This window comes from Pogona vitticeps, chromosome 4 (assembly GCF_051106095.1).
Source record: "Pogona vitticeps strain Pit_001003342236 chromosome 4, PviZW2.1, whole genome shotgun sequence".
Classification (NCBI taxonomy): Eukaryota; Metazoa; Chordata; class Lepidosauria; order Squamata; family Agamidae; genus Pogona; species Pogona vitticeps.
In genome coordinates this window covers 7117549-7144521 of record NC_135786.1, presented here as the reverse complement: position 1 = coordinate 7144521, position 26973 = coordinate 7117549, and the positions used below count along the sequence as shown (strand labels likewise).

The window sequence follows — 26973 nt, the reverse complement described above, 5'->3', positions numbered from 1 at the left end:
TTGTGCTCTTGAATTTATAATCTAACTATACATAGTGGGAAGAAAGAATTTATTCCATCTGTTCTTCCTCCGTTTTGCTTTACTGCGTGACCCTGGGTTCGAATGCACTTGCGTACACTCTATCTATCTATCTATCTATCTATCTATCTATCTATCTATCTATCTATCTATCTATCTATCTATCTATCTATCTATCTATCTATCTATCTATCTATCTATCTATCTATCTATCTATCTATCTATCTGTTAATTTCTATGTATCTGCCAGCGGTGACATTTGTAAATGTTCTGATGTGTTTGTACAAAGAATGTTCTCGTGTTAAATGTCATGGAACACCAGTTTTGTTGAATTACACTTATTGAAGTGTTTTTGCCTGGCTCTGGAGAAGCATATACTGTACTGTAGTTGAAAACCATTATGTAACCTGAAGTGTGTTCGTAAATATATAACATTTCATTTGAGGTTCATTTTAATTATCAGACCTGCTCTTTGCTCATCCCTTCTTCCTTCTGATGCCACAGCTTCACTGACTAAAAAAAAAAATTCACCTAACTCTGAATTCTCTGTATCTCACTCACTCACTCTCTATCTCACTCACTGAATTCTCTGTATCTCACTGAAAAACCAAGATTTCATCACAAATGTAGCCACCAGACAAACAAAACAGAAAGTCCTAGAATGTGTGGATATTCAGTTGAGGGGTGTTACCATGAAGCTGAAGATTAGCTTTGTTGGAATTCGTTTCAAGAAGCAGATTCTAGATCTTGGAAGAACAGTGTTTGATCTGTTTTTCTCAGTAGCCATATGGCAACAGTGCACAAACTGTGCCTTAAAAGAATCTTCAAATTCAGAATAATTTTTTAAGACTGGAGGACAACACAGATTGGTTGTTGTGCGTTTTTCGGGCTCTTTGGCCGTGTTCTGAAGGTTATTCTTCCTAACGTTTCGCCAGTCTCTGTGGACGGCATCTTCAGAGGACAGCACTGGCGAAACGTTAGGAACAGCAACCTTCAGAACATGGCCAAAGAGCCCGAAAAACCCAAAACAACCATTAGAACCCAGCCGTGAAAGCCTTCGCGAATATATTGAGCAACACAGATTCTTTGTTGTTATTGTTGTTGCTGAGAGGTTTGATGACAACAGGCATGTCACAGCTTCTACTGGTGGCAATGAGAACATAGGCACATTACATTTGATTATTGACAGTTGGGGTTGTCGTTTGGCTTGTTAGAAACAACAAAAAGACTCAAGCCAGCCTGAATCATAGAATCATGAAGTTGGAAGGGGCCTATAAGGCCACTGAGTCCAAACTCCTGCTCAATGCAGGAATACAATGAAAGCATAGGTGATTATCGAAGTTTTTCTTGAATGCCTCCAGTGTTGGAGCACTCACCAACTCCCAAGGTAACTGGTTCCACTGTTGTACTGCTCAGTTAGGAGGTTTTTTTTTCTGATATTCAATCAAAATCTGGCTTCCTGTAACTTCAGCCCATTGTTGCATATCCTGCACTCTGGGATGATCAAGAACAGATCCTGCCCCTCCTCTGAATGACAGCCTTTCTAGTATGTATTTGAAAAATGCTATCCTATCTCCCCTCAGTCTTCTTTTCTCAAGGCTAAACAGGCCCACTTCTTGCAGTTTTTCCTCACGTTTTCCTCAGCATAACCTTTTCATCTCTTTCATCTAATTCCAACAGGCTTCATTCCATGAAAATCTTCTACCGCCTAAAACCTATATATTTCCAAGGAGTAAAAGATTATTTTGCCCTTTTTGACACAAGAGAATAATAGAGTTGCCCCAATTTAAAAAAAAGGTGCTAATTACAGACATTCCGTCTTATATTTCTGCCTCAGAGCTTTCTGCACGTTTTGGATCTTCTCTGTGATCACCGTGTCGCTGAGATGGTCCCCGAACCTCTGCTTGAGCAAAACCCTAATGACCTTGATACATCTCTCGTCCATCATCGGTTTTGCCTCCCGGAAGGTATTCCCTCGCCTCCCGGTGATGGAATGGCTTTGGATGTAGTCTGAGGTGAAGAGCTTGTAGAGAAGGGTCTTGCATGCCGTGCTGATTTTCTGGTCAAACCGAATGGCCTCTTTGAGTTGTTCCTTGGTGTACCCGTTGAAATGTTCAGGCACCTCACAGGGTTGGCAACCAAGTTCTGGTTCCTTAAAAGAGGCAGCTTCTAGGCGCTGAACTTTCTGTTTCAAGGAGAGGACTTCTTGACGGAGACCCAGGACCATGCGTTCTAGTTGCTCCATCTTCTCTTCTCTAGAGGAGTCCAGCAATAGCACAGTGTTAAGACTGGTTGTATGGATAACAGAAATCTTTCTGATGTGAAGATATTTTACCAACATTTCATTATGTCACAAATGGGCTTTCTTTATATACAAAGTCACCCTGTCAAGGGATTTTCAGGCCCTCTAAGAAATCCTATCTCCAGTGCAAGAAGGAAACACCAAGCAAGATCCTTTTATTTTTTTGGTCTCTACAGTTGGAATCTCTTATCCGCGGGATCAGTATCCGCTTATTCACTTATCTATGGTTTGGAAATAATAAAAATGTTAGAATTTTTAAAAAGAAGTGACCAGAACTGGCCACTAGCGGAGCTGCTGACCATGCTACATATAGCATTCACTGTTATAATAGCATTTGCTTTAATCTTTTTTCAGCATCCACTTGGGGGGGGGGGCTTGGAACCGAACCCCTGCCGATATGGACATCCTACTGTACAAATATGTTTAGGATTTTTGCACACATATTTAGGATTTTTGTGCACAGGGGGGAAATGGCCTGAGGGGAAGGTTCTCCCATCTCTACCAGTCCATGATGGTCCCGCTAAATCAGTGGTTCCCAACTTTGGGTCCCTAGATGTTCTTGGACTAGAATCCCCAGAAGCCTTCACCACTAGCTGTGCCCGCCAAAATTTCTGGGTTTTGTAGTTCAAGAACATCTGGAAGACCCAAGATCGGGAACCACTGCCTTAGAGAAAAATACTTCATGCCTTTACTTGGATCTAAGGAAGGAAGAACACCTAAATTGCATGCTACGTATTTAATGTCTTAGGTTTAGCCATGGATGCAGTATGTTGACAACAATTAAGCCAGGTTACAAATATATATATATAGCAAATATTAGGACCACAACATTCTGAGTGGGTAAATTGAACTGTTCCCTCCCCAGGGATAATTTCACTGAAAACCTCCTCAACTATCTTGAGGAAAAAGCTGCCTTTGGTACACAAGTGAACTCATTTCTAAGGTAAATTGCAGTACACGCATACCAAGAAAAAGAAAAGAAAAAAGATATTTTATTAGAATTGTGAAGAAATAAAATAAAACAAGGCAAAGTTATACCTTGGCTGATCAATACCAATCAACACGGCATCATGCATGCACGGCTAACTATGTATACATTTAAAGAAAAGATAAACTGTCTTCAGTCCCTTGGAAAGGGCATGAGAAAATGGGGATGTTAAGAAAAGAATATAAAGAAATGAGGGCAAGGCACAAAGTGCATAGGTAAAGGTTCCCCTTGACATTTAGTCCAGTTGTGTCCGACAGGGAGTGCTCATCTCCAAGCCATAGAGCTGGCGTTTGTATGTAGACAGTCTCCGTGGTCATGTGGCCAGCGCGACTAGACATGGAACGCTGTTACCTCCCCACCGAGGTGGTACCTATTTATCTACTTGCATTTGCATGCTTTCAAATGGCTAGGTTGACGGGAGCTGGGACAAGCGACGGGAGCTCCCTCCGTCACGTGGATTCGATCTTACGATGGCTCATCTTCTGACCTGGCAGCACAGAGGCTTCTGCATTTTAACCAGCAGTGCCACCATGTTCCCAATACAAAGTGCATAGGGAAAACCTTATATAATCAGTTCCATCAAGTGATCCAAACCACTATGAGAACTGGGAAAGCATCCATTTTTTTTATAAGCGCAATAATTGGGAATGTCTTTGCCATCAGGAGCATCATGACCACATGCTGCCCTCCTGCTTCAAGAAATGGCTCATCAAGTGCTGTGCTCCTGGGACCATTTGCTTGTCGCTGCTTTGAGCCTTTAATAAAAATCCATGCCATGCGAGGCCCAATTTCAGCCTGCGGTGGTGCAGAACATTTACAGATGGTGCTACATTAGAGCTCCCCTTCTCACGAAAGCAACACTCCTGCTTGCTCGAGACAGCTGGGTACAGAACAGATCTTCTTTAGAATTACATTTCTCAGGGTATAGGATTGAATGTTCTTAGGTAGGCAATGCCTTGTGACGCAGTGGTTCAACTGCAGCCAAAATTGTGCTCATGATCTGGGGTTTGATCCCAGCTCGCCGGCTCAAGGTTGACTCAGCCTTCTATCCTTTCGAGGTCGGTAAAATAAGGACCCAGCTCGCTGGAGGGGGCAATGTGTAGCCTCCATAATTAGCTTGTAAACAGCCCAGAGAGTGCTTGAAGCACTATGGGGCGGTATATAAGCAGCTCACTTTGGTTTTTGCTTTATGTGGCTTGAGAGGGGAAGTTCAGATTGGGAAGAAATTGGGTAATAAAGAGTGCAGAGTTTGTTGTGGGTGGGTGGAAACCAAAGACACTATTTGCCCATATATTTCTGCATGCATGCATGCAAAATATTTTGACCCCATTTTAATCCAAAGGAACCAAGATGGTTTACATTAGAGATAGGGACAATGCACCAAAATGGCACTCCATCTTGGTTCATGGATCATCAATCTTGATGACCCACAACCCACGAATTGCCCCCCAGTGGCCTGATGAACAATGAATCAATTCGTCATTCATCAGGTCATTTTTAATTAATTAATTAATTAATTAATTAATTAATCAATCAATTAATTAATCAATTAATTAATTATTATTATTATTATTATTATTATTATTATTATTATTATTATTATTATTATTATTATTATTATTATTATTATTATTATTATTATTATTATTATTTTTGCTTTCCCTCCTCTTGCTGTGCCCTGCGGGGATCAAAGCAATCCCACAGCCATGCTGCCTTACCAAAGGCATTCCGGAGTCCAGGAGCAGTGACAGGTAATCCCATGCAGAAGGCCAAGCAGGGCCCTACACTGGTCTTAGTCCACTGTGTCTGTCGCTCATCCCAGTGATCCTGCCAGGGCTGTATTAACCCATGGCCGGACCCCTAGGCTTCCAGGTATTTTGAACCTCCTCCAGCACTTCAATCTTTTGCCTCAGCAAAATAATTGATGGGCCCCTAGTCCCCATGGGGCCCCTAGGCTTCAGCCTCATCCACCTTATGCATAATATGGCCTTGGACTCCACTCATACAGAGGGGCAACCGCATACTGGCTGAGACATTTTGGAAGCGCTAGTCTCAGAAATGAGCTTTCCCCAGCTACGTATGTACACCCCCTCTGCCTACGGTTCAGCAGTTCTAATTTGGCCAGTATCTACATCTTGCCAAGTGCTCACCAATGGGGTGAACATGAGCAGGCCAGATTGGACAGACCTTGCCATTCTGATGTGAGGTGCCTGCTGCTCAGTCCATGAATTGCCTCCGTCTTTTGGCTTCTGATTTCACCATTTAACGCACCTGAGAAAACAGGCTAGCCAGTTTAAGGGATTTACCGAACCTTACTCTCCCTTCTGCCTTTGACTGAACTCCACATGGTGTTCGTTGTGATTCAGTGGCAGAGACCACCGGGGTCTCCTAGATGTCTGGAAGTCCAATTTATCTTATCCGTAGAGCAATGACAAAAGGGGAAAATGTCCAGTTTCCTTGTTCCATGACATTTAGCCCCATTGGCCTTCTTTTTGGGTCATCATGTTCTGTGTTTCTTACCCTCCCAGAAGCCAGTGGCAAAGGGTGATGAAGTGGAATTCTGTGGATTTGGGGGAGTTGCTGCCTAAAAACATGAATCTCCTCACTTCTACATGGACTTTCAAATTTTCCTTTCATGCAGAGTTCATAATACTGACTCCTAATTTTTAGCAAGCAGATAAAAATAAATTTATTTTAGTACACCTTGCAGGTCACCACTGCTATTTACAACTGATATTTATTTGCTCCTTTTTGTTTTGCCTTCTCATCCTTTCTTGGTCTGATTTTGAGGCAATACTGACTTCTATTGGTTATATTTCACTTTTCTAAATCAGCGCAGGTGTGGCTAATGGGAACACGAAAGAGGGCCTTCTCTGTGGCAGCTCCCAGGTTATGGAATGCTCTCCTTTGGGAGATCAGATTCCCTCTCTCATCCTTCTACCAATAGCTGATGACCCATCTTTTCAGGCCGACATTTAACAATCATGATTGAATGTATTCTTGAAGGCTTTAACGGCCGGGATCTGATGGTTTTTGTGGGTTTTTTTGGGCTCTTTTCAGAACACGGCCAAAGAGCCCGAAAAACCCACAACAACAATCATAATTGAGTTCCTTGCATGACATTTTTAAGATAGTTTTTAAAATGTTTATCTGCTTTTAATGATTCAATTGTATTTTAATTAGTGTACAGTTTAACCATTTTTCAAAGTTTATATTTTTAATCCTATTCTTTTTAAGATTGTGGGCCAGCTTGGTTTCCTCTGATTTGGGAGAAAGGTGGACTAGAAATAAAACAAATAAATAACGAATACATCACCTTGATCTGTTTTACAAACAGTGGCATATAAAGAATTGGAAATGAAGCAAACAAACAAGCAAACAGAGGGCATCCTGGCATTGGGAAGTGTTGTTAATCCTAAGCACTTAATGATGGGAACCCAATGCAGGCTTAAGCTTTTTAGGTGGAAAGCCAGGCCAGGCCTTAGACAATGGAGTCAAACCTAACTGGTGGTGGAATGGGGTCTCGACTTACGAACGGCTCGACATACGAATGTTTCGACTTACGAACTGCTCGCATAGGAATATATGGATTCGACTTACGAACTTAGATTCGAGTTATGAACTCTTTTTTTTCCTTTTTTTTAAAGCTAAGTCATCTTAGGTTAAAAGGAAAAAAAATATCCCCCTCTAGTGGCAGAAGGCGGAATAGCAGCTTCCGATTAGTTTCTATGGACGAAAAGAGCAGATACGGATTAAATGGTTTTCAATGCATTCCTATGGGAAATGCAGATTCGACTTAAGAACTTTTCGACCTGAGAACTGCCTTCCAATACGGATTAAGTTCGTAAGTCGAGACCCCACTGTACCAGGGAATATGGACGAATGGGAATATTTGGCACATGGTTCTGAAATATTAGGGTTCTCCAATACCACCGCCAGTGCATGACCATCCAGAACCAACAGGGCAAGATTGCAGCAGAAAACTTTTCATTGGTAAAGCAGCTTTTTGTTCTGAAAAAATGCTGTTAGGTTGTTGGCCACGTCTCCTCTAAATTCCTTTATATTTTTGCAAGACGATGGAAATGCAATTAGGGGCCGATGGCCTCTTTTCTGCCAAATTACCTTTCCATTTCAAAGGCTTTCTGAACAACCTCCAAACCACCGGTTTCCAGAGAATCGGCAGTCTCTGACTCATCCCAGCTAGAGAGACAAACAAACCAAGGATGACGCGAGATGCTTTGTAGGTTGTTCCAAGCATGAAAATATAAGTTTATTCCAAAAAGAGAGAACATACTATTTGAGTGTCTTGCCCAATTTTACCAGGCATGGAAAACCCAAAGTGATGTAGGGTAGAATGGCCATTTGACATCTTCACCTCTGGCAGGAGCCCGTGTGATTCTAGACAAGTGAAATGGAAGGTGGCATCTATGTTAAGGATAGGCAATTTTTGGCATGGAAGCTCATTTCATTGAGTTTCGAACCCAGAACCTGGAAATACTGAGTTGGTATTGTAATAAAGTGTGCTGCTTATATACCACTCCGGAGCACTTAAAGAAATCTCTGGGTGGCTTAAAATTTAAGGATGCTGGTTACATATTGGCCTCCCTCCTAACCAGGCCCACCACTTCAAGGCTCTTAAATGTTACTTTTTTAATCATGAAGGTTTAAGTTACATTTCAAAAGCAAAATAACTGATGACCATAAAGTTACTTTTGGGGACATTTACTGTTTACATTGGCTCTCCCCTTCCCTTCCTCTTTACTGAGGCTTGGATAAAGCAGTTACAGAAGCTAAATAACAATTTGCTGGTGCCTCCAAGACTGTTGTGTGTTAACACCACATCAAGAAACAAAGCAGCCGTTGCCAGGTGTTAGATACAGGAGGGAGACCTTTTTTCCTTACTTTATGGTCTAAATCCTATGAGTTATGTCTGTTGGCATAACACAAAAAGTGTACGACTTACTGAAAATGGATGCAGCTTAGGAAAATAATGCTGGCATTTGCTGTTGTGCAGCAAGACTTACACCAAATAAATGCAATAAGAATTTGGAGAACATTAAAGGACATCTACAGTGGATTAGTCTCCTCTGGTCTACTCAATATTAAATAAGCAGAGCCTGGAAAAATTAGAATGCCTAGAATGCCAAAGCCAGTCATGGCAGACACCATGAGCAGAGTCTACAATACTAAGCTAAGTCGAGGCCACTTTATCTTTGAAACAAATTTCCAACATTTTGCCTTAGATCGATTTGAGATATGACCAAGATACTTCCCCCCCCCCTCATTTCTAAATGAAATCTGATGAGATATGGTATCAACATTTTGCCTGTATGCCTTAAAATTTCTACTGCCGTAATGTTGCACAACAATAGCACATTTCAAGGTGGACTTTTTGGGGGACTGAAATCCTGTTGCCTAGCAGAGGAAAACACAACTACTATTGGCCCACTGAGTCAATGTAACGTAACAAAGACTTGACTCACCAAATCCCCACCGATTCAGTGGATTGACTTTAGTTGCAACTTACTATGCAAAGCAGCAGGATTTCAGCTTTCTTCCTTTTTATAGGATATTGCTTAGAATTCTCATTTTCAATAGCAAATTCTGCAGAATTTTGCTGAAGCAGGCAATCCAAAGCAGACATTTTAGCTGTTAAAAATCAAAGAACAGGTATATATGAAGGCCTTTTCTGAATCTCCTTCTGGCCATTTGCGAAGAGAAAAATATAGCAAACCCTAGCTTTCATGTTAGATTTTTGTCCATTCAGGCTAATAATTCGCATGGGTTTCCAGCATTCAGAGATGTACTTAACATTCACAAAACAGCAGGAAGTTCTATAACCCAGAAGGAATAAAGGAGTATTCCAACACATGTCTATATCTATGTATCTCTGAATGGATTCCATGATGAATTATTTTGTCTCAAAAACTGTACTCCTAAAGGTAAGGCAAAATATAAATGTTTGATTTAGATATTTAGATGCATACATTACAATTACATAATTTTGTCCTTTAGGGATTTATTTACCTGTTGATAAAGATGTGTTTCTGGCATTGTGTTACGAGATCATCTGATTTCCTTCTTGTTGCTATGGTAGCACTATCTTTTTAAAGAGAGCATAGAGAGAAATTACGTGCCACTTTTATCATACCCAAATATAACAAACATTTCATAGGAATATATTTACAGCTTCATCACACAGCCTCATTACACACAGACATACCTTCACAGCTTCAACATGACTGTGAACCACTAGATAGTTCAGTGGTTTAGGTATCTGGCTATGGAGCAAGAAGTTGAGAGTTTAATTCTCCATTGTGCTTCCTTGATAGGGGCTGGACTTTATGATCAATAGGGTCCCTTCTGGTTCTGCAGCTCTAATATTATTATCATATTAAAATCAATCTAATGCTGCTGTAAAATCTGCTCCCAGATAAGCACTACAGTCAAAAAGTAACTGTAGTTACAAATTTCCCACCCAGCATTACAGGAGAGATCTGGTATGGTGTAATGATTATAGTATAGGTCTGTGACAAGGGAAATCCAGGAGGTTTCACGGAGCCAAGAAATTTGTTGGCTACTTGCTTTTTCTTTCATATGATCTGCCGCATAGTGTTGTTAAGAGGCTCTACTGTGGCTACAGTGTCTCTCCTTTTATATCCAAGGAAAAGGAAAGGTGGGGGGAGAGAGAAAGGACAACAACTGCAGAGAAGCACAGACTCTCTGCACTGGCTTTTTAAGAAGGAGTCAAAGATGATGATACATGTTGCCCTTTTCAATTTTAACCTCTCTTGCTTCCCAGTGGATTTCAGATGCCGTTGAGGCTTTTACTGGGGTTAAAAATAAAAGTAAAGCTAAAATAGGACACCCAGCTTCGCAAACAGCTGCAGTCCGGCCAAAAGCTTCTGTCCTGACCTTGCTATTTGCATTTTTCCATTGATGGGAATGTGATTTTCCCAGCGTACTGGAAACACACAAAGAGTGGAATGAAGCCAGACAACGATCATGTCAAAGGGTCTACAGAAGAAGGATTGCGCATTGATCTGTAGGCCCCTATTGTGGGTTTGCTTGTTTGCTTGCTTGTTCTATTCTTTAATAGGTTGCCTTTCTCCCGATAAGGGGACCCAAAGTGGCTCACAATATTAAAAAGAATAGAAATAAAAAGATAATACTGTAAGTTAAACATTATAAAACAATTAAACTGTATGCTAATTAAAATAAAATTGAATAATAAAACAAACTTTAAAAGGCATTCAAAGACTCAACTATGATTGTTAAAAACCTGTCTGAAAAGGTGGGTCTTATCCTGTCCGTGGAAGGATAAAAGGGAGGAGGCCAACCTGATCTCCTGAGGGAAAGCATTCCACATTATCTGCTGGGAGCCACCACAGAGAAGGCCCTGTCTCGTGTTCCCATCCATCGTGCCTGCAAGGGCAATGGGACCAAGAGTAAGGTGTCCTCTTAAATGCTGAGAAGACTTATATGTCCTTCAGGTAACTTGGACCCAAGCCGTATAGGGCTTTATAGGTAATGACTAGCACTTCGAATTGGGCCCAGAAACAAACTGGTAGCCAGTGCAGCTGTTGTGGAAGCCTTACAATGGCTACCTATCTGCTTCCGCATTGATTTCAAGGTGTTACATATAAAGCCCTTAATGGTTTAGGACAGGCTTGTCCAACCCACGGCCCGAGGGCCGCATGCGGCCCAGGTCAGCTCGTAATGCGGCCCAGTGCAATGTTTTATTTTTAAAGAAATTCCAAAGTTTCAAGATACACTGCCGGCGCTTGTGGCCGGAATGTGGCCGGGGCATGTTACAACAGTAGAGGGGGAGAGAGGGAAGGAAGTAGTGGGAGGGGAGGGGACAGGGGCCTGTGTGACTGCATTGTGCTGTCCCCGTCAATAGGTGGACCCCCTCCTGGCCCCATAAAGCCACCGGAGTCGAAGCTGGCAGCCTCTGCTGTCTGAGATTGCAGCTACCAGTAAGCGTGCTTGGAGCGGGGCTGCGGAGGACGGCTAGGGCTGCCCCCCCATGCGACCCAAACCAAATGTATGTGCGGCCCAAACCAAATTTTCATCTTCTAATGTGGCCCAGGGAAGGTGAAAGGTTGGACACCCCTGGTTTAGGATCTTGATACTTGGCAGAGCACCTTCTTCCACCCAGTTCTACCAGTATCACCAGCTCCAGTCAGGCTGGGCGGCTGAGGGCCCAACACCAAAAGAGGACCAGTGGGGGAAAAAACAGAAATCAGACCTTCTGGGCAGTGGCCCCTTGCCTCTGGAACAACTTACCTACTGAGATCCGCCTGGCTCCCTCGCCGAGGGCCTTCAAGACTAGCTTGAAGACATGGCTATACAAGCAGGCCTTCCCTACTCCCATTACCTAGCCTATCTTCCCCCTTTTTTTCCTCTTCTCTCCTTCTCCTTCTCCTTCTTCTTTTTCCCCCCTCTTTCTTTTTTTCCTTTCCCACCTTGGATTCATCTGGATTTTATCTTAGTTTATTTTTTATATTATATGTAAACCGCCCAGAGTAGACCCATTCTAGATGGGCGGTATATAAATCTAATAAATAAATCTTTCATGTTTTTGTTCCTTTGGGAGGTCCTTTTGGTGTTTTGTTTTTGTTTTTTACCTCTGCTCCCTTGGCTTGGCCTTGTTGCACCTCTCTGGGATATTCCAGCTGCATAGATTGTTTGGAAAGCAGAGGTTGCCTGGAAGAGACAAGAAGACTGTGGAGACGTTGCCTCCGAAGGGCAGGACTTGACCAGGATGCTGACAGGGTGACTTTCTCTTCGGCCAGAAGGTGTAGCAGGACTTTGCTGAAGACTTGCCTCTGCCTCTTCCACAATGGACCTGAAGGTCTTGTCATTCTGGGGTTTCCTCAAGCCATTCCCTGGATTCCATTTGGGAAAGGACTTCCTTGATCTCTTGGACTGTGGTGCCCCTGAATGCTGCGTGGTTGTCTGTTCTTCTGAAATCATAAAAGATGTATTAGGTTGTATTAGAGAACAAGGAGAGCTTGGAAACGTTGCGTACAATTCCCCGATATGCCCTAGCCAGGGAATTTTGGGAAATGATTTCCAAGTAAACCTGATATTGCTGAGCTTTGAGAATCAAAACACTTATTATTGATACCACACAGCTGTAGGTTAACACTGCAAACTCACTTTTGTTAGAGGAGATGTTTTTGCTTCAGAGGAAGCCTGGGTACCAAACAAAAGTGGTGTGTTACTTTGGGTCTACAGCAAAGTGGTCCTTGATAAAATGGATCTATACCAGAAGCCTCAAAAGAAATTCCAAAGCAATATCTTCCTCAATATAAAGGTAAAAGTTCCCCTTGACATTTAGTCCAGTCGTGTCCGACTCTAGGGGGCGGTGCTCATCCCCGTCTCCAAGCCGTAGAGCCAGTGTTTGTCCGAAGACAGTTTCCATGGTCATGTGGCCAGCGTGACTAGACACAGAACACTGTTACCTTGCCACCATGGTGGTACCTATTTATCTACTTGCATTTACATGCTTTCAAATGTCTAGGTTGGCAGGAGCTGGGACAAGTGACGGGAGCTCACTCCGTCATGTGGATTCGATCTTACGACTGCTGGTCTTCTGACCTTGCAGCACAGAGGCTTCTGCGGTTTAACCCGCAGTCCCACCACGTCCCCTTCCTCAATATGCAAACTACTGATTCATATCAAGTAAGACTAGCTCTGCCGTCTAACTTTGTAAATAGAAATGGGGGTGTTCATATTCGTATACAAATATCCCTGTGCAGCTGGACTTAACGAGGTCAGCCTGGGCTCATCCTTCCTCCCTGGAGTGCCTGGAGTGGCTAGGTGAGTGGGAAGAGAGCAGTGCTCCAGGAGTGATTGGAAGTATGATTGAGACAGCTGCCGGATGCATGAGTGGACCGTCCAGCAGTCTGGAGGGGGCATACCCTCTTTAACCCCAGATGCACAGGGATGTTCTTCTTTGTATACGAATACCCCCATCTCTATGTGTAAATACCGGTCAAAATCCTGCTAGGATTTTACTTTGTGTAAGAAGGAAGTTGTTTTAGCTAACCAAGAACATGGTGGGCACCTCCCAGTCATGCTGCTGATCATATGTCCAGCACATATCAGGCAGCTTTGCCAATTAGCTGCAATTACCTGCAACCACTTCTTCTTGAGTATGCCTAAAATCTCAACAGGGTTTGGGTTAATGGTTGATGGCAGTTCCTCACCGTCTCAGACAAAGAGCTTTCAGAGTCGAAGCAAGCATTCCAATCAACCTATCTGCAGAAACACAGCACTCGTGAGAGATTACATTAATTTATTTACCCTAGCATGAGGTTCCATGGCTCTGCAAGTTGTAAATCAGCTTGTTTCTGCCTGCTGGTTAATCATCACAAGGTTTCCTTTGCAAGCTGGTTGTGCAGATATGGTCGATTTGAAGGTTCATGTCTTTGGAAGGAATCATTCTTATTGCCTTCTAAATGCAATCCAACCCTTAGAGTATCTGATCACTGAAGACACAGAGGACATTGTGTTCCCATTTTTTAACATATGTGGCTCAGTTAGATTTGTCTAGGCAATATAATGCATTTTTGGTGGTAGCATTCCTGTGAATGCTTGTCCTTTCCTAATATTCTTCCCTAATGACCAACTCTATATGAGGGGTGTTGTTGGGTTTCAGCTCTGATAATTTCCCACCATTAGCTACACTGACAATGGAGGATACTAGCTGAAGCCCAAGAACATCTGGAAGTCCACATACATGAACTCTGCAAAGGCGGTGGCCCTCCAGATGTTGGATTCCAGTTTTCATTAGTCTTTCCCATAGGCTGTCTGGGAGCTAAGATACAACATCTGGAGAGATACCAGTCACCAACAGATAACCTTGGCTGGTGTGCAGATTGAGGGAGCTAGGACCCCTCGGTTTGGGAAGAATAAAATGCTTCTACTGGAGACAAAAAGAAGAAAGGAAGGGGTGAACATATGGGATCTATCAACTAAATGGAGCATCTTTCTTTACACGACTTGGGAGTCAACTGAGCTGTGGATGGAGAAACAATGCTCGTAGACAGAAACAGAGAGACAATTTTGAATGATTGGGTCAGAGGCCTACTCCGAGCTTCCAGATCTTCACTATTCTGTCATATACTACATAAACTGTATCTATTCAGTAGAGCTGGCTGAGGAGGGAAAACCAGTCACTTCTCCTCCTCCATTTCATTTTTAAAGCCTCCACCCCTACTATGTTGTCTGTGAATTTTGCTGAACTCTTTACAAAACAAACTGAAACCACACTTCTACGAATTCAACAAGTACAGCAATTCCACAGAGAGGATGATACTGAATCTGTTTGCCATACAGATATCAAAGACATGGTTTTTTAAAAGAGAGGCAGAATCCAGACTCCATAATAAGAGGGGTAAATACACACAGAAATTTGAACTTGGGTTCAAGCTCTGAAATTCTTTCCATTCAGAACGGGAAGAGACTTCAGAATTTTGGAAAATTCTTGCCAAAAAGACAACAACAAAACAACGAATTTTGACCCTGTTGTCATACTTTTTGTTTCATTTAAAATTGGCTTGCTCTGAGCTCTGCCACACCAGATCACTTCAAGGATCTCAGCTTCTTACCCAGCTTCTCTTGAAATTCTTTATCTTCTTGTAGTTTTTCCTCCAGGACATATTTATGCTCTGTTGGAAGAAACATATTTTAAATGTAAATTTTTCCATGGAAGATATATGCAAATCCATAGGAGTACATAGCAGAACAGCTGATACCCTATTCTGCCCAAAACAAAATGTCAGTGATAATAACAAATTATGTTATTATTCATGTAACATGCTATTCATATAACAAGTTAGATGGTTCAAATACTGTACCTTAACTTATTTTTACCTTACTGACCCTGACAACAAACCTGGGTTTTTCTCATTTTTCCAGGAGGGGAAAGACAAACTGGGGCTAGATATTGGAAAAATTTCTAGGAAAAAGTTTTAAAAACAAGAGCTGGAATTTTGAGATTCCTTGCTCTTTGAATGCAACTACAGATGGGCACAAATCTTGGTTCAGAGGTTTCTGCTGGTTCATTGATGTGGCATCATAGGTGCTGCATGTTTCTTTCCCCCTCCCACCCCCAGCTGTTTCACACTGCTTTTCTCCTGCTCTTCGTATGATCATCCAGTTGCAGAGGAGCACAGATTTTCTTTCTCTATCTCCTCCAGCAGCCGTCCACTCAAAGGCAGCACTGCAGGGATCCTTTCCCTGCCTCCTCGTCTGAGCGGGCAGCTGCTGGAGGAGGTAGAGAAGGGAAGTCTTTGTTCCTGCTATGACTGGATGGCCACACAAAGAGCATGGGAAAAGCAGTGTGTGAGCAGGGGATCCGGCCAGTAGAATGGGGGGACCACAGGTGCCACACCAATGAATTGCACAAACCTCTGAGGTACATGCCCATCTCTAAATACAACACCTGAAGAATGCATGATTTTTTTTAAAAAAGAAACATTTTCAGGGCCACTCTCTCTGAAAAAAAATCTAATAACACAACTGCTTTTTTAGTGATACAGTTATTGTAAATAGATTGTGGAGGCTCAGTTCTACTCACCACTGATTCCTTTCAGGATTCCCCAGTACAAACCAGTAAAACCTGGACATCTGGCCAAAACCTGCTCTCCAACTGCATACATATGGAAGGGCTTCCGGGGTTCCTTGATGTTTTCAATGTTGATAACACGGCTTCCATCTGGCCACCAGATGAGAACATATAATCTTGTAGCCATCGGCAAGTGGGCCAGTTGAGCTGAGAAGAAAAGGGGCAGGAAAGATCATGTGAAATCCTCTGTTAGATTCACCTGAGCAGTCAGAGAACAATAAGACTGATGTAAAATACTTCTCAAATCTCCAAGAGCATGGGTGACAATTTGGGAATCATTTTTGTTGTTTAGTCATTTAGTTGTGTCCGTCTCTTCGTGACCCCATGGACCAGAGCACGCCAGGCCCTCCTGTCTTCCACTGCCTCTTGGAGTTGGGTCAAATTCATGTTGGTCGCTTCGATGACACTGTCCAGCCATCTCATCCTCTGTCGTCCCTTCTCCTCTTGCCCTCACACTTCCCCAACATCAGGGTCTTTTGCAGGGAGTCTTCTCTTCTCATGAGATGGCCAAAAAGTACTGGAGCCTCAGCTTCAGGATCTGTCCTTCCAGGTAGCACTCAGGGTTGATTTCCTTCAGAATGGATAGGTTTGTTCTCCTTGCAGTCCAGGAGACCCTCAAGAGTCTCCTCCAGCACCACAATTCAAAAGCATCAATTCTTTGGTGGTGTGCCTTCTTGGGATTCTTAGAGATTGGCAAAAACTGACACTTTGACAATTTGTGATGGTTTACTTGCCAAAAAGATGGTCAGTGCTTCCCAGCTCCACCTCCTCCAGTGGCCACCCTCTTAGAGGCAGCACCCAGAGGCAGGAAAACCAGGGTGCTGCTTCTTGAGTGGGCACTCACTAGAGGAGGCGGGGCTGGGAAGGGGCGAACACCTGTTCAGCCACTTGTAAAAAGTCACAAACTGACAAACCAGCGATTCATGCCCATCTCTATTGGGATATCAAACCACCCACTGAGAGATAATGAATGAGATAGCAATCAATAGATAGCTCATCACGAATATGGAAAGGCTACTTTCTGGACCAAAATCCCCAGAATCTTCTCTTGTCCAAGAAAAGTTACCTTTTCTGAGCTCTAGACCACTTTGGCTTTACTTACACATTAACAGCAATGTCGGAAATGTATTCTCGAAGGCTTTCACGGCTGGGATCTGATGGTTGTTGTGGGTTTTTTGGGCTCTCTGGCCGTGTTCTGAAGGTTGTTCTTCTTAACGTTTCACCAGTCTCTGTGGCCGGCATCTTCAGAGGACAGGAGTAGGAACTCTGTCTGTGCTCTGGTGCAGTTTGTTTGGATAGTTGGTTGGAAATGCTAATTTCCATTCCATTCTGAATTGAATCATGACAGGAAGGTCTAATATGGCAAGGATGACATGTATGTTTGCAGATCATCTCACCATTCATGGAAACTAATAGCGTGAGAAACCTGTTTACAAAATGGGCAACCACTGGGAGATTTTTCCCTTCCTATACCCGAAAAGAACAGCACTTCTTTTTTTACTACTGACAGGGTTCATGGAAATGTGTATTTTGCACAATAGTCTTCCATTTGGCTCTAAAAACTGAGCCCTTCAAGGACAACAGAAGATGTCCTGCACAGTTTTCCTACCATGAGAAACAGTTCCACAGTGTTTGCTTTAAGAAAGTGCTAAAGCGTGAAAAATCCAGGGCCCTGATATTCATTTCCAGTTCCTCTCCCGTTGAAGGTGACTGTTAATCTCTCTGTGTGGAAGCCTCCTCGGGAGCAGAAGGGCCTTCCCACTTGGGAGACCTTGTTAACATTACTGCAGTTGGTCCCTGGGTTAGTCTCTGGCCAGCTCGGCTACGGAAGTCTCAGCGGTAGCCAAGAGAGGCTGCCGGAAATATTGCCTTGAAATCACTCGAGTGATGACAGCCATGCCAAATAGGGATGGAACCAGTGAAGAGGTGGACACCATATGAAAAGAGACAAGGGAGCACTAGGGTGCCAATATTCCTCCCATTGGAGTATACTGGGCCATCAAGATCTCTGGCTTGTTACGATGGCACACTGGAGATTGCAGAAACTCCAAAAGTGCATCATTCTACTTCAGCCATGGTGAACAGGATACCTGTCAATGTACTCAAACGATATCCTGAGAGTTTTACAGAAGATGTAACTACATTGAAACACTACCTGATTGGGACAGTCTGATTCACATTTTTCAGTCTTGAACATATCAAAGAATCATAGAATAACTGAGTTGGAAGGGGCCTATAGGGCCATCAAGCCCAACCCCCTGCTCAATGCAGGAAGCTAAGTCAAAGCAGATCTGACAGATGGTTGTCCAATTTTCTCTTGAATGCCTCCAGAATTGGAGGACTTGCTATTTCCCGAGGTATATTTTTTTTTGCCATTGTTGTACTGCTCTAACAGTTAAGACATTTTTCCTGATATTCAGCCTGGCTTCGTGTATCTGGAGCTCATTATTACATGTTCTGCACTCTGGGATGATCGACAACAGATAATGTAAGAGCCAATGCAAATCTCAGACTCCCCACCCCGATCTGTAGTTTCTTCCTCCACCACTGGGGCTTCTACATTTTTTAAACAGGGGATCCATTTGCATCTGTTCAGCTGGTGTGATCACTTGAACCAATGAAGAAAATTGTGTGCTGTATTTGGAGTGATGATGCAGTGGCTGAGGTGAGAGGCAGCATTTAAGCATCAGAAGGGGTGGATCTCTGTAAATAATGCCCCCCTCTCTTTTTTTAAAGGCTTTGCGCCACTGCTGCTGTGCTAGGACATCTAGAGAAAATGAAGAAAGAAAGAAAGAAAGAAAGAAAGAAAGAAAGAAAGAAAGAAAGAAAGAAAGAAAGAAAGAAAGAAAGAAAGAAAGAAAGAAAGAAAGAAAGAAAGAAAGAAAGAAAGAAAGAAAGAAAGAAAGAAAGAAAGAAAGAAAGAAATGAGCTACAACTAAACAAGCTGCAAACAATTTCCTCTTCTCTCCCTGTGTAGCCAGTTAATGTGGATTTTCTGGGGGAAACCTGACTTCTCATATGTGACTTCACAGTGGGCCATTGCACATTTTTCTTGCTGTATCGTTGTACCTTCATGCAATTTTCCCTTGCTTTTCTGGATGTCAAACCAAAGTAAGCATTTCCTTGTTGTGTTTGCAGATTTATGCCATTTGATCAAAATGCATCCAGACTTGGAGATTTCTTTCTTTCTTTTAAGATGAATTATATAGAATGACATTGGAAAATACTTTCTATAGGCCTGAAATTGGGTTTTTTTTAATGGGAACTGATATCTTGTCTTGGGGGAGAAAAGAAAGAAAGATTGCAGTATAAGCTCCCATTACAGAAATCATTCCAATGTCTTTCAACCACCAAATGAGAGCTGGAATTTATTCAGGAAATCCTGTATACGCAGCAGAATTTTCTCCTGTGAACAAACTATGCTGTCAAACAGTGGGTTGGAAGGGATCCATAATAAGATAGCATGCGCTGTGTTGGCAGCAATTTTATTAAATTCATTGCGCACAAGTGTGTTTATTTTAACAACTGTATCTTCATGGATACTGCTGCTGTCAGAATAGGTGGAATAGAAGCAGGAAGGAGAAGCTGTTTTGTTTTGTTTTATTTTAAAACTTCAGTTGAAATAGAGGGTAATCTTTGGAAAAGTGGTTAACATCACTCCCGGAGTCTAAATCTGGTCTTCTCCTGAAGACCATATTCCTTTCCCCTGATATACAACTGTTTAGTGATTTTTTCAAGGGATATTGGCAAGTCCCAAGTCTGAGTCTTCAAGGCTGAGCCCCAAGTCCCAAACCTCAAGTCCAAGTGTCTAGTCTTTGTCACAACCTCCCTTAGTGGTCACATGCACAGGCGCACAGACAGGAGGCCAATGTCCCTTCCCAAAGCTGGCCTCTGCCTCCGTGTATGCGCGCCAGCCTAGCACCTGGGTGACCAGTGCATGGATGGAGCCAGCTGTCGGCTCCTAGAAGGGTAGCCAGGTCTCTGTGGATGGCAGCAGTGGTGACGGGAGGCAGAGAGGCCCATCTCTAACAGGGACTTGAAATACGACTTGGAAAAATGGGCCCAAGTCATGACTCAAGACCAGGTTTGCCCTGAAAATACCTGAGTTAAGTCCAAGTCAAGTCACAAGTGCAACTTAAGTCAGACTCAACTGTGACTCATAAATCCCCATCCCTGTGATTTTTCTAGCTTTGGACAGCACTTTTACCAAACTAAAAGGCTGAAATTCTTCCCTGAAGAACTAGTTCCTGCTTAAAATATAAGGACCCACTCTTTTATTTCAGCAGAATGCAACCTCTAGTAACAGAACTGAAACTGCATTCAGTCCTTGGGCAGGAGTAAAATTCCCCAGCCTTCTGTTAAAGGATTCAATTAAATAATACTTTGATTTAATTATAATTAAAGCCAACTGGGGAAAACCCCTCATACTCTCCAGCGGCATGTGTTTTTTTTAAAAATAACAGAAATACATTTTGGGATAGAGAGCAAAAGGGAGCAAACCAGGCAAAATTGCCTCCCACACTCCATTGGAGGGCCTAGGGTTTAAGAGTTATAGAATCATGGAATCATAAAATACTGGAGGTGGAAGGGGCCCATTAGGCCATCAAGTCCAACATCCTCATCAATGCCAAAATAAAAATGAAAGTATATCATTGGTGGTTGTTTAATTTTCTCTTGAATGACTCCAGCATTGGAACATTCAACACCTCCCAAGGTGATGGGTTCCATTGTCGTACTGCTCTAACAGTTAAGAAGTTTTTCCGGATATTCAGCCTAAATCTGGCTTCCTGTAGCTTGAGCCCATTATTACATGTCCTGCACTCTGGGATCATTGAGAACAGATTCTGTTCTTCCTCTGTATGACTATTTTTGAAGTATTTGAAAATTGCTATAATTTTCCCCTCAGTCTTTTCTCAAGCTAAACATGCACAATTATTTCAGTCTTTCCCCCTAGGGCTTAGTTTCCAGTCCCTTGTTGCCTTCCTCTGAACTTGTCTACTTTGTCAGCATCCTTCTTAAAGTGTGCTGTCCCAAAATGGAGATAATATGCATGATGAGACTTAACCGGTGCCGCATACAAGGGAACTAGTGCTTCACAGAATTTAGAGACTATACATTTGTTAATGCCTCTTAAAATAGCATTTTACTGTGGCATCACACTGTTGGGTTAAGTTCAGCTTGTGACCTACAACACTTCCAAGATCCTTCTCACATGTTGTAATACTGAATCAAGTGTTCCCTAATCTTGTAATTTTATCTGTGGATTTTCTCCCCAGGTGTAGAATTGTGCACCTGTCCTGGTTAAAGTTCATTCTGTTATTTTCAGCCCTGTGCTCAAGTATATCAAGACATTATTGAATTTTGTTTCTGTCTTCCAATCTATTCCACCCAATGTTGTGTCATCTACAGTTTTGATAAGTATTATGTGCACTCCCTCATCCAAGTCATTAATACAAATGTTTAAGATCATCAGGCATGGGACTGAGCCTAGAGGTACCCCAATTGTTGCCTGCTCCCGGTTTGAGAACATGCCATTGATAAGCAATCTCTGAGTATGATTCGGTAACCAATTGTGTATACAGTATACTTGACAGTCGCTCTATTCAGCCCACACATAGTTAGCTTGCCAATCGGAATTAAATGGGGCATTAATCAAAAGCTTCTCTGTTCAGGATATATGATATCTAGAGCATTCCCACCATCAACTAGGGAGATTATCTGATCAAAACCTACGAGGGGTACTCAAGGTCACCTTTGGTCCCCAGGAGGGCCACATACAGCTCATGAGCCACATGTCACCCACCCCTGATTGAGCCCGTCTCAGTTTGACAGGATACCCCGATAAGGAAATGTGAAGCCTCCTATGATTCTTTAGTGACAAATGAGAGTGAGACCAGGAGGGCTATTTTTTACTAATAAAGGTCTCTGTGCAGACTCTCTGCAGAAAACTACCATCCTTGCCCTTTGATCAGCAAAGCACATAGAACACGTTGATGAGTGTGAAACAGCCAAAAAGGATAAAAACAAGCCGTCTGAAGCTTATAATACCCTGAAGTGTGTGCAACAAAGCAAAAAATGATGGCCATTTTTTTTCAGCTTCCACTGTCTGTGTTAAACCCTTATTTATGTAATGCTGGTTTGCACACACAGAGAAAAAAATCATTAGCTTTTTTTCCAAAACTGTTACATGGCACTGTCAGCCAGAGATCCTAGAACACGTCAAGAAAGAGCAAATGATACCCACATTGGGTGTTACACTGGGCATCATTTCTTCCTCACTACGATGCTTCATTCTTGGATCAGAAGAAGAGAAAGGAGGACCATATTGATGCCTTCTAGGCAACTGTATCCTATCATTTTTCTTCCGTTGGCTTCAGAAATACGGAAGCTTCTGATGAGGTGGTAAGAAAGTTGTGGCATCCACCAGAGGGCTGCAGACTCTTATCTGAAACTAAAAGCATCCTCCAGGGTCTTGTTTTCTCATAGGTACATACTCTGTTTTCCAAAACCCAAGAGATATACAGTAAGTCCTTCTGCTCAGTACCTACATGAGGAAAAGTCCATTGCGGGTTACAAGCCATGATGGGGATGTATAATCTCCAGACTTAAAAGGAAGGGACCTCCAAAGGCCAGATGCAGGGGAAGAAGGGGATCAGGAGACAGGTCTCTCATGGTCTCTCGTGGGTTCCCAGAGGCATCTGCTGGGGCCACAGTGAGATACAGGAAGCTGGACTAGAGGGGCCCTTGGCCTGATCCAGCAGGGCTCTCCTTCTGATGTTCTTATGCCATATATTTACTAATATTAATGAATGTATCTTCCATCATTATGATGGAAACAGGATTTTGATCCTTGGGGATCAATCAGCAAAGCATCTCAGAATTATTGGAGTAATTTATCTGGAATACCCTGGAGAAACTTTCAGAGCATCACTGAAATTCAGACCTATTCAGTAGTAAATATTTATTCTCGTTGTAACATATATAATAATAATTGTCTGTCATCAAACCAGTTCTGGCTTATGGTGACCCTTTGCAGGATTTTCCTGGTAGACAACCCTTAGAAGTTAGTTACCCTTCTGGGGGTGCCCTGGGACAGTGCAGCTTGCCCAAGGCTACCCAGACTCACTTTTCTCCAAGGAGGTCCCGTGGGTCATCGATCTCCCCACCTCTGGCTTCACAGCCTAACTCACTGAGCTGTCCAGCCACTACTGTATAGGCTGCCCCTTTGGATCTTCTGTTTGTCTCTTTATAATGTATATTTTCTACCCTTTCTCCAATGGACTCAAGGCAGTATACATGGCCTTCCTCCCCACCCCAACCCTTTATCCTTACAACCACCCTGTGAGGTAGGCCAAGGTGAAATATTGGGACTGCCTCAGGGTCACCTGATGTGCTTCTTAGATCAGTGGGTGCTGCAGACTCCATGTCAATATTCCAACCCATAAATCACATGAGCTAGAGTTTTCACTGAACTGGTGAAGGGCAAGAGGTTTGGAGCTACCTGCCCCTGTTAACCGGATGTGGGTGAGCCTCAGAGCTTGAAAAAGTTGCTTTTTGAACTACTCCCAGGTCCCCCAGCAAACAGGGCCATTTTTTCAAGCCACACACAGAAACAGGATCTTAGTAGTTATTTCCAAAGGCTCCTGGGTGTGGCTACACCAGACACCTCAATGCTCGCTTTTGCCATGCTCACAGGGTGAAGACTAATAAGCTGCAATATATTTTGTTTTGGTGCCTTGAGAAGACAAAGCATTTTGTTTTGCTCTTGATGAGAGATGAGAAGAAGAACATGAAAGAGGTCTGTGCATGTTGAGCAAATTTGCACAAAATTAAGGCAAATGATACAACTTGCACCAAATGACAATCGTGATTGATTTGTTGCAGGGAGTTTTATATATGAGAAGTATCAGATGGGAAAGTTGTATCTCTTTTAACAACCAGCCATTCATTTTGTGCTTGCTGTACATGGGGGCATGACTCCTTTCTTGCTCAAAAAGGAAAGGATCCTTGGTCTGGGGAAGCAACAAGCGGAAGATACTGAGAAATTGATGAGAAAATAATAACATTCCTTGGCTAGATAAGTGGGTTCCACATCAAATCAAGCCTGAACTCTGGTTAGAAACTAAAATGATTATACTGAGATTATACTTTGGAGACAAAAAGAACAGCAAAGATTCAGTGGACAAGATAGCAAAGCTAGGAGAAAAAATGAGCAGCAGGATGAAAAGCAGGGAAAGAGGAAGACTTAAGAAGACATGGATTGACTCAGTAATGGTCTCCCACTGCAAGATAAGAACAGGGCTGATAATGAAAAGATATTCATTAATTCATAAGGCTGCCCTAAGTAATAAGCAACTCGACAGAATACAAGAAAAAAACCACCTTTTTAAAGGGGAAGACACAGAACAGCTTTGGGGCTTCCCAGAAGCTTTGAGCCAGCTCCTTTGGAGAAAAAAACTTGCCCTTTAGCTGCAGTCTGCTAAACCCCCAGTTTATTAAGAACAACAGCACCCATCATGTGGCTATTGCACTACATTCTCCAACAGTGCCTTTTAAGTTGACTTTAGGGCCAAGTCGGCAGCCTTAGGCCTGGAGGCTAAGTCTGGCTTTCCCTTCCCCATTCTGGAAGGCTGAAATAATAATACTCTCTTAATCACCGACAATATGAGTTAAAAGATGCTGATATGTTTGTCCTGTCCCCCCCTCCTGCCGCTTTTGCCTTTGGAACCACCTACCACTGGACTCATCCCCCCACACACCACAATTTCAGAACATTTCCCAACCTTTGGGATTGGGTAGAAAACCTATAGGGAGAGAAAAGAAAAGGGGATGAATAGCCTATGGGTTTCTTCAGCTGGGGAACCCCTCATTTCAGGACAGCATTCCTGTTTCCCCATTAGCCAGGGGCAACTGATGAAAAAGTCACCTCCTGATGAGGAACCCTTCTGGCTTCTCATCCCACTGAGTTTGAGAGTAACAAAGAATCAACCAAGGCATGCACTTAGAACAGGAAAAGGGATGCGGGAAAGCAAGAGAGGAAGGCAAAAGACAGAAGTCTGGCAGAAAAGTAGGGAGCATATGTGTATATATATATAATTCTTGCCTGCTTCAGTTTGGAGTCGCCTTGGAAAATGTCTTCTGTCTGCTCAGCGGTCCTGTGATGCCTGAAGATGTCCCTGTATTTCTTGGGCTGTTTTCCTCCATCAATCCAGAACCTTGCTGGATTTCCTTTTGTTGTTGTTGTTGGTGGGAACCAACATCCCCCCCCAAAAAAATCCCCAAACACATATGCCCTTAGTGCTTCTTCTTTGAAAATGGCCCTCCCGTCCCCCAAATCAAACAAACACCCAGGTTATTAAGAACAACAGCCCCGTGTCAAAAACTACTTCCTTATAGGAGGGGGTAAGCAGGAATAAATAAATAAATTAATAGAGGCAAGCCAAAAAATAAATAAAGGGAGGTGGGGAAGAAAGAACGAGGTGTATGTGTGTGTGTGAAGGGGGGGGGAAGAGAGCGATCTTGTCTGAGAAAAGGGGTCCCTTCCTCTCCCATCCTCCACCCCCTCTTTCTGTGGAGCATGAATAAACCTTGCATTTCCATGAAGAATTCATGAATAATTCATGGTGGAGGGGGGAGTGGGGGGGAAAGAGGAAATACATGATTAATTCAGGGCCATGAATTATTCAGGGATAATTCTCGAACATTCGTGGTTAATTCATGTTTGCGGGGAGGGGGGGAGGAAGAGGAAGGGTGGCAAGGGAGGCCAGAGGCCCGGCTCTTGATTCCCAGGAAAGAGGCAGGGAAGGGAAGGTGTGTTGGGGGATTAGGAAAGGGGGACCGTTTCTCAGTTCTTTTCACCCTCCTGGATCCCAAGGTAGAGAGACAATTGCACTGCATGAGGCAGGAGGAGGGAGAAAGAGGGAGGGAGGGAGAGGGGAGGGGATGGAGAGGTTTTAGGAAAACAGGGAGACTGTGAGAGTTTGGGATTCGAATATCCCCCCAATCAAAGCGAAGTCCATATATATTGCATGCAAATGTATGTGTGGAGTGAGTTTTGTGGGGGTGAGGGAGAGAGATCTGGAAACATTTTGGGGCAGGGGTGGGGACTTACGAGTCATGGCTCGCGGTTGAGTCTCACCTAAGTTGAATCAGCTTGGTTTTAAAGACTTGGACTTGAATCACGACTTGGACCCATTTGTCCAAGTCACATTGTCAAGTCCCTATTCAGGATGGGCCTCCTTACCTGCTCCTGCCACCATCACCACCCTCATCCTCAGATCAGACACAACAGGCGTGACTTCTCTTCCAGCAGCCGGCTCCTGTCTCCGCCCAAGTCTCCAGCTGATAGGCCAGCACATGTGCAGAGGCAGGGGCCAGCTCCAGGAAGAGAAGTCGGCTGGATGTCTCTGCACATGTGCATGTGATCACCCAGCTTCCCTGCCAGGCCCACTGTCTCTGCACATGTGCCAGCCTATCATCTGGACGGCACATGCACCGTGCAAGTTTTTGGGTCCAAGTTCCAAGCCTCAGAGGTAGGACAAATGATTCAGACTCAAGACTTGGGACTTGGACCCAAAGACTTGGGACTTGGACACAAATACTTGGGACTTGGACACAAATACTTGGGACTTGGGCCTGAAGACTTGGGACTTGGGCCTGAAGACTTGGGACTTGGGCCTGAAGACTTGGGACTTGGGCCCGGGGACTTGGGACTTGAACCCAAAGACTTGGGACTTGGACACAAATACTTGGGACTTGGGCCTGAAGACTTGGGACTTGGACACAAATACTTGGGACTTGGGCCTGAAGACTTGGGACTTGGACCTGAAGACTTGGGACTTGGGACTTGGACCCAAAGACTTGGGACTTGGACCCAAAGACTTGCCAACATCCCTGATTTTTGGCAGTGGTAACAATAACAACAATCTCCCACAATCTCCTCTCCCTCTTAGCACTCCCTGAGAAATTATTTTCTTTGCCATCTTTTGTTCTCAGAGTTGTCCACACTGTTCCACAATGGAACAG

General features: G+C 43.3%; 1 protein-coding gene across 1 annotated transcript; it reads right to left on the bottom strand.

Annotated features, from left to right (window-relative positions):
* On the bottom strand, nucleotides 1-25819 carry LOC110087849 (uncharacterized). The gene is made up of 6 exons (XM_078393391.1): nucleotides 25052-25819; nucleotides 15901-16095; nucleotides 14930-14989; nucleotides 11939-12277; nucleotides 9336-9411; nucleotides 1-2273 (listed from the first exon to the last, which is right to left on the bottom strand). Exons 2-6 carry the CDS (start codon nucleotides 16073-16075, stop codon nucleotides 1823-1825), a joined length of 1101 nt encoding a protein of 366 aa, XP_078249517.1. The 5' UTR covers nucleotides 16076-16095; nucleotides 25052-25819; the 3' UTR covers nucleotides 1-1822.
* Between the last annotated feature and the right edge of the window lie 1154 nt (nucleotides 25820-26973).

Excerpts from the sequence above, each read along its gene's own strand:
- LOC110087849 (XM_078393391.1), bottom strand. The coding sequence starts at position 16,075 with ATGGCTACAAGATTATATGTTCTCATCTGGTGGCCAGATGGAAGCCGT. Across the intron at positions 12,278-14,929 it reads AGAATTTCAAGAGAAGCTGG|AAGAACAGACAACCACGCAG; the intron begins GTAAGAAGCTGA and ends TTATGATTTCAG. Across the intron at positions 2,274-9,335 it reads AAACACATCTTTATCAACAG|AGAAGAGAAGATGGAGCAAC; the intron begins GTAAATAAATCC and ends GGACTCCTCTAG.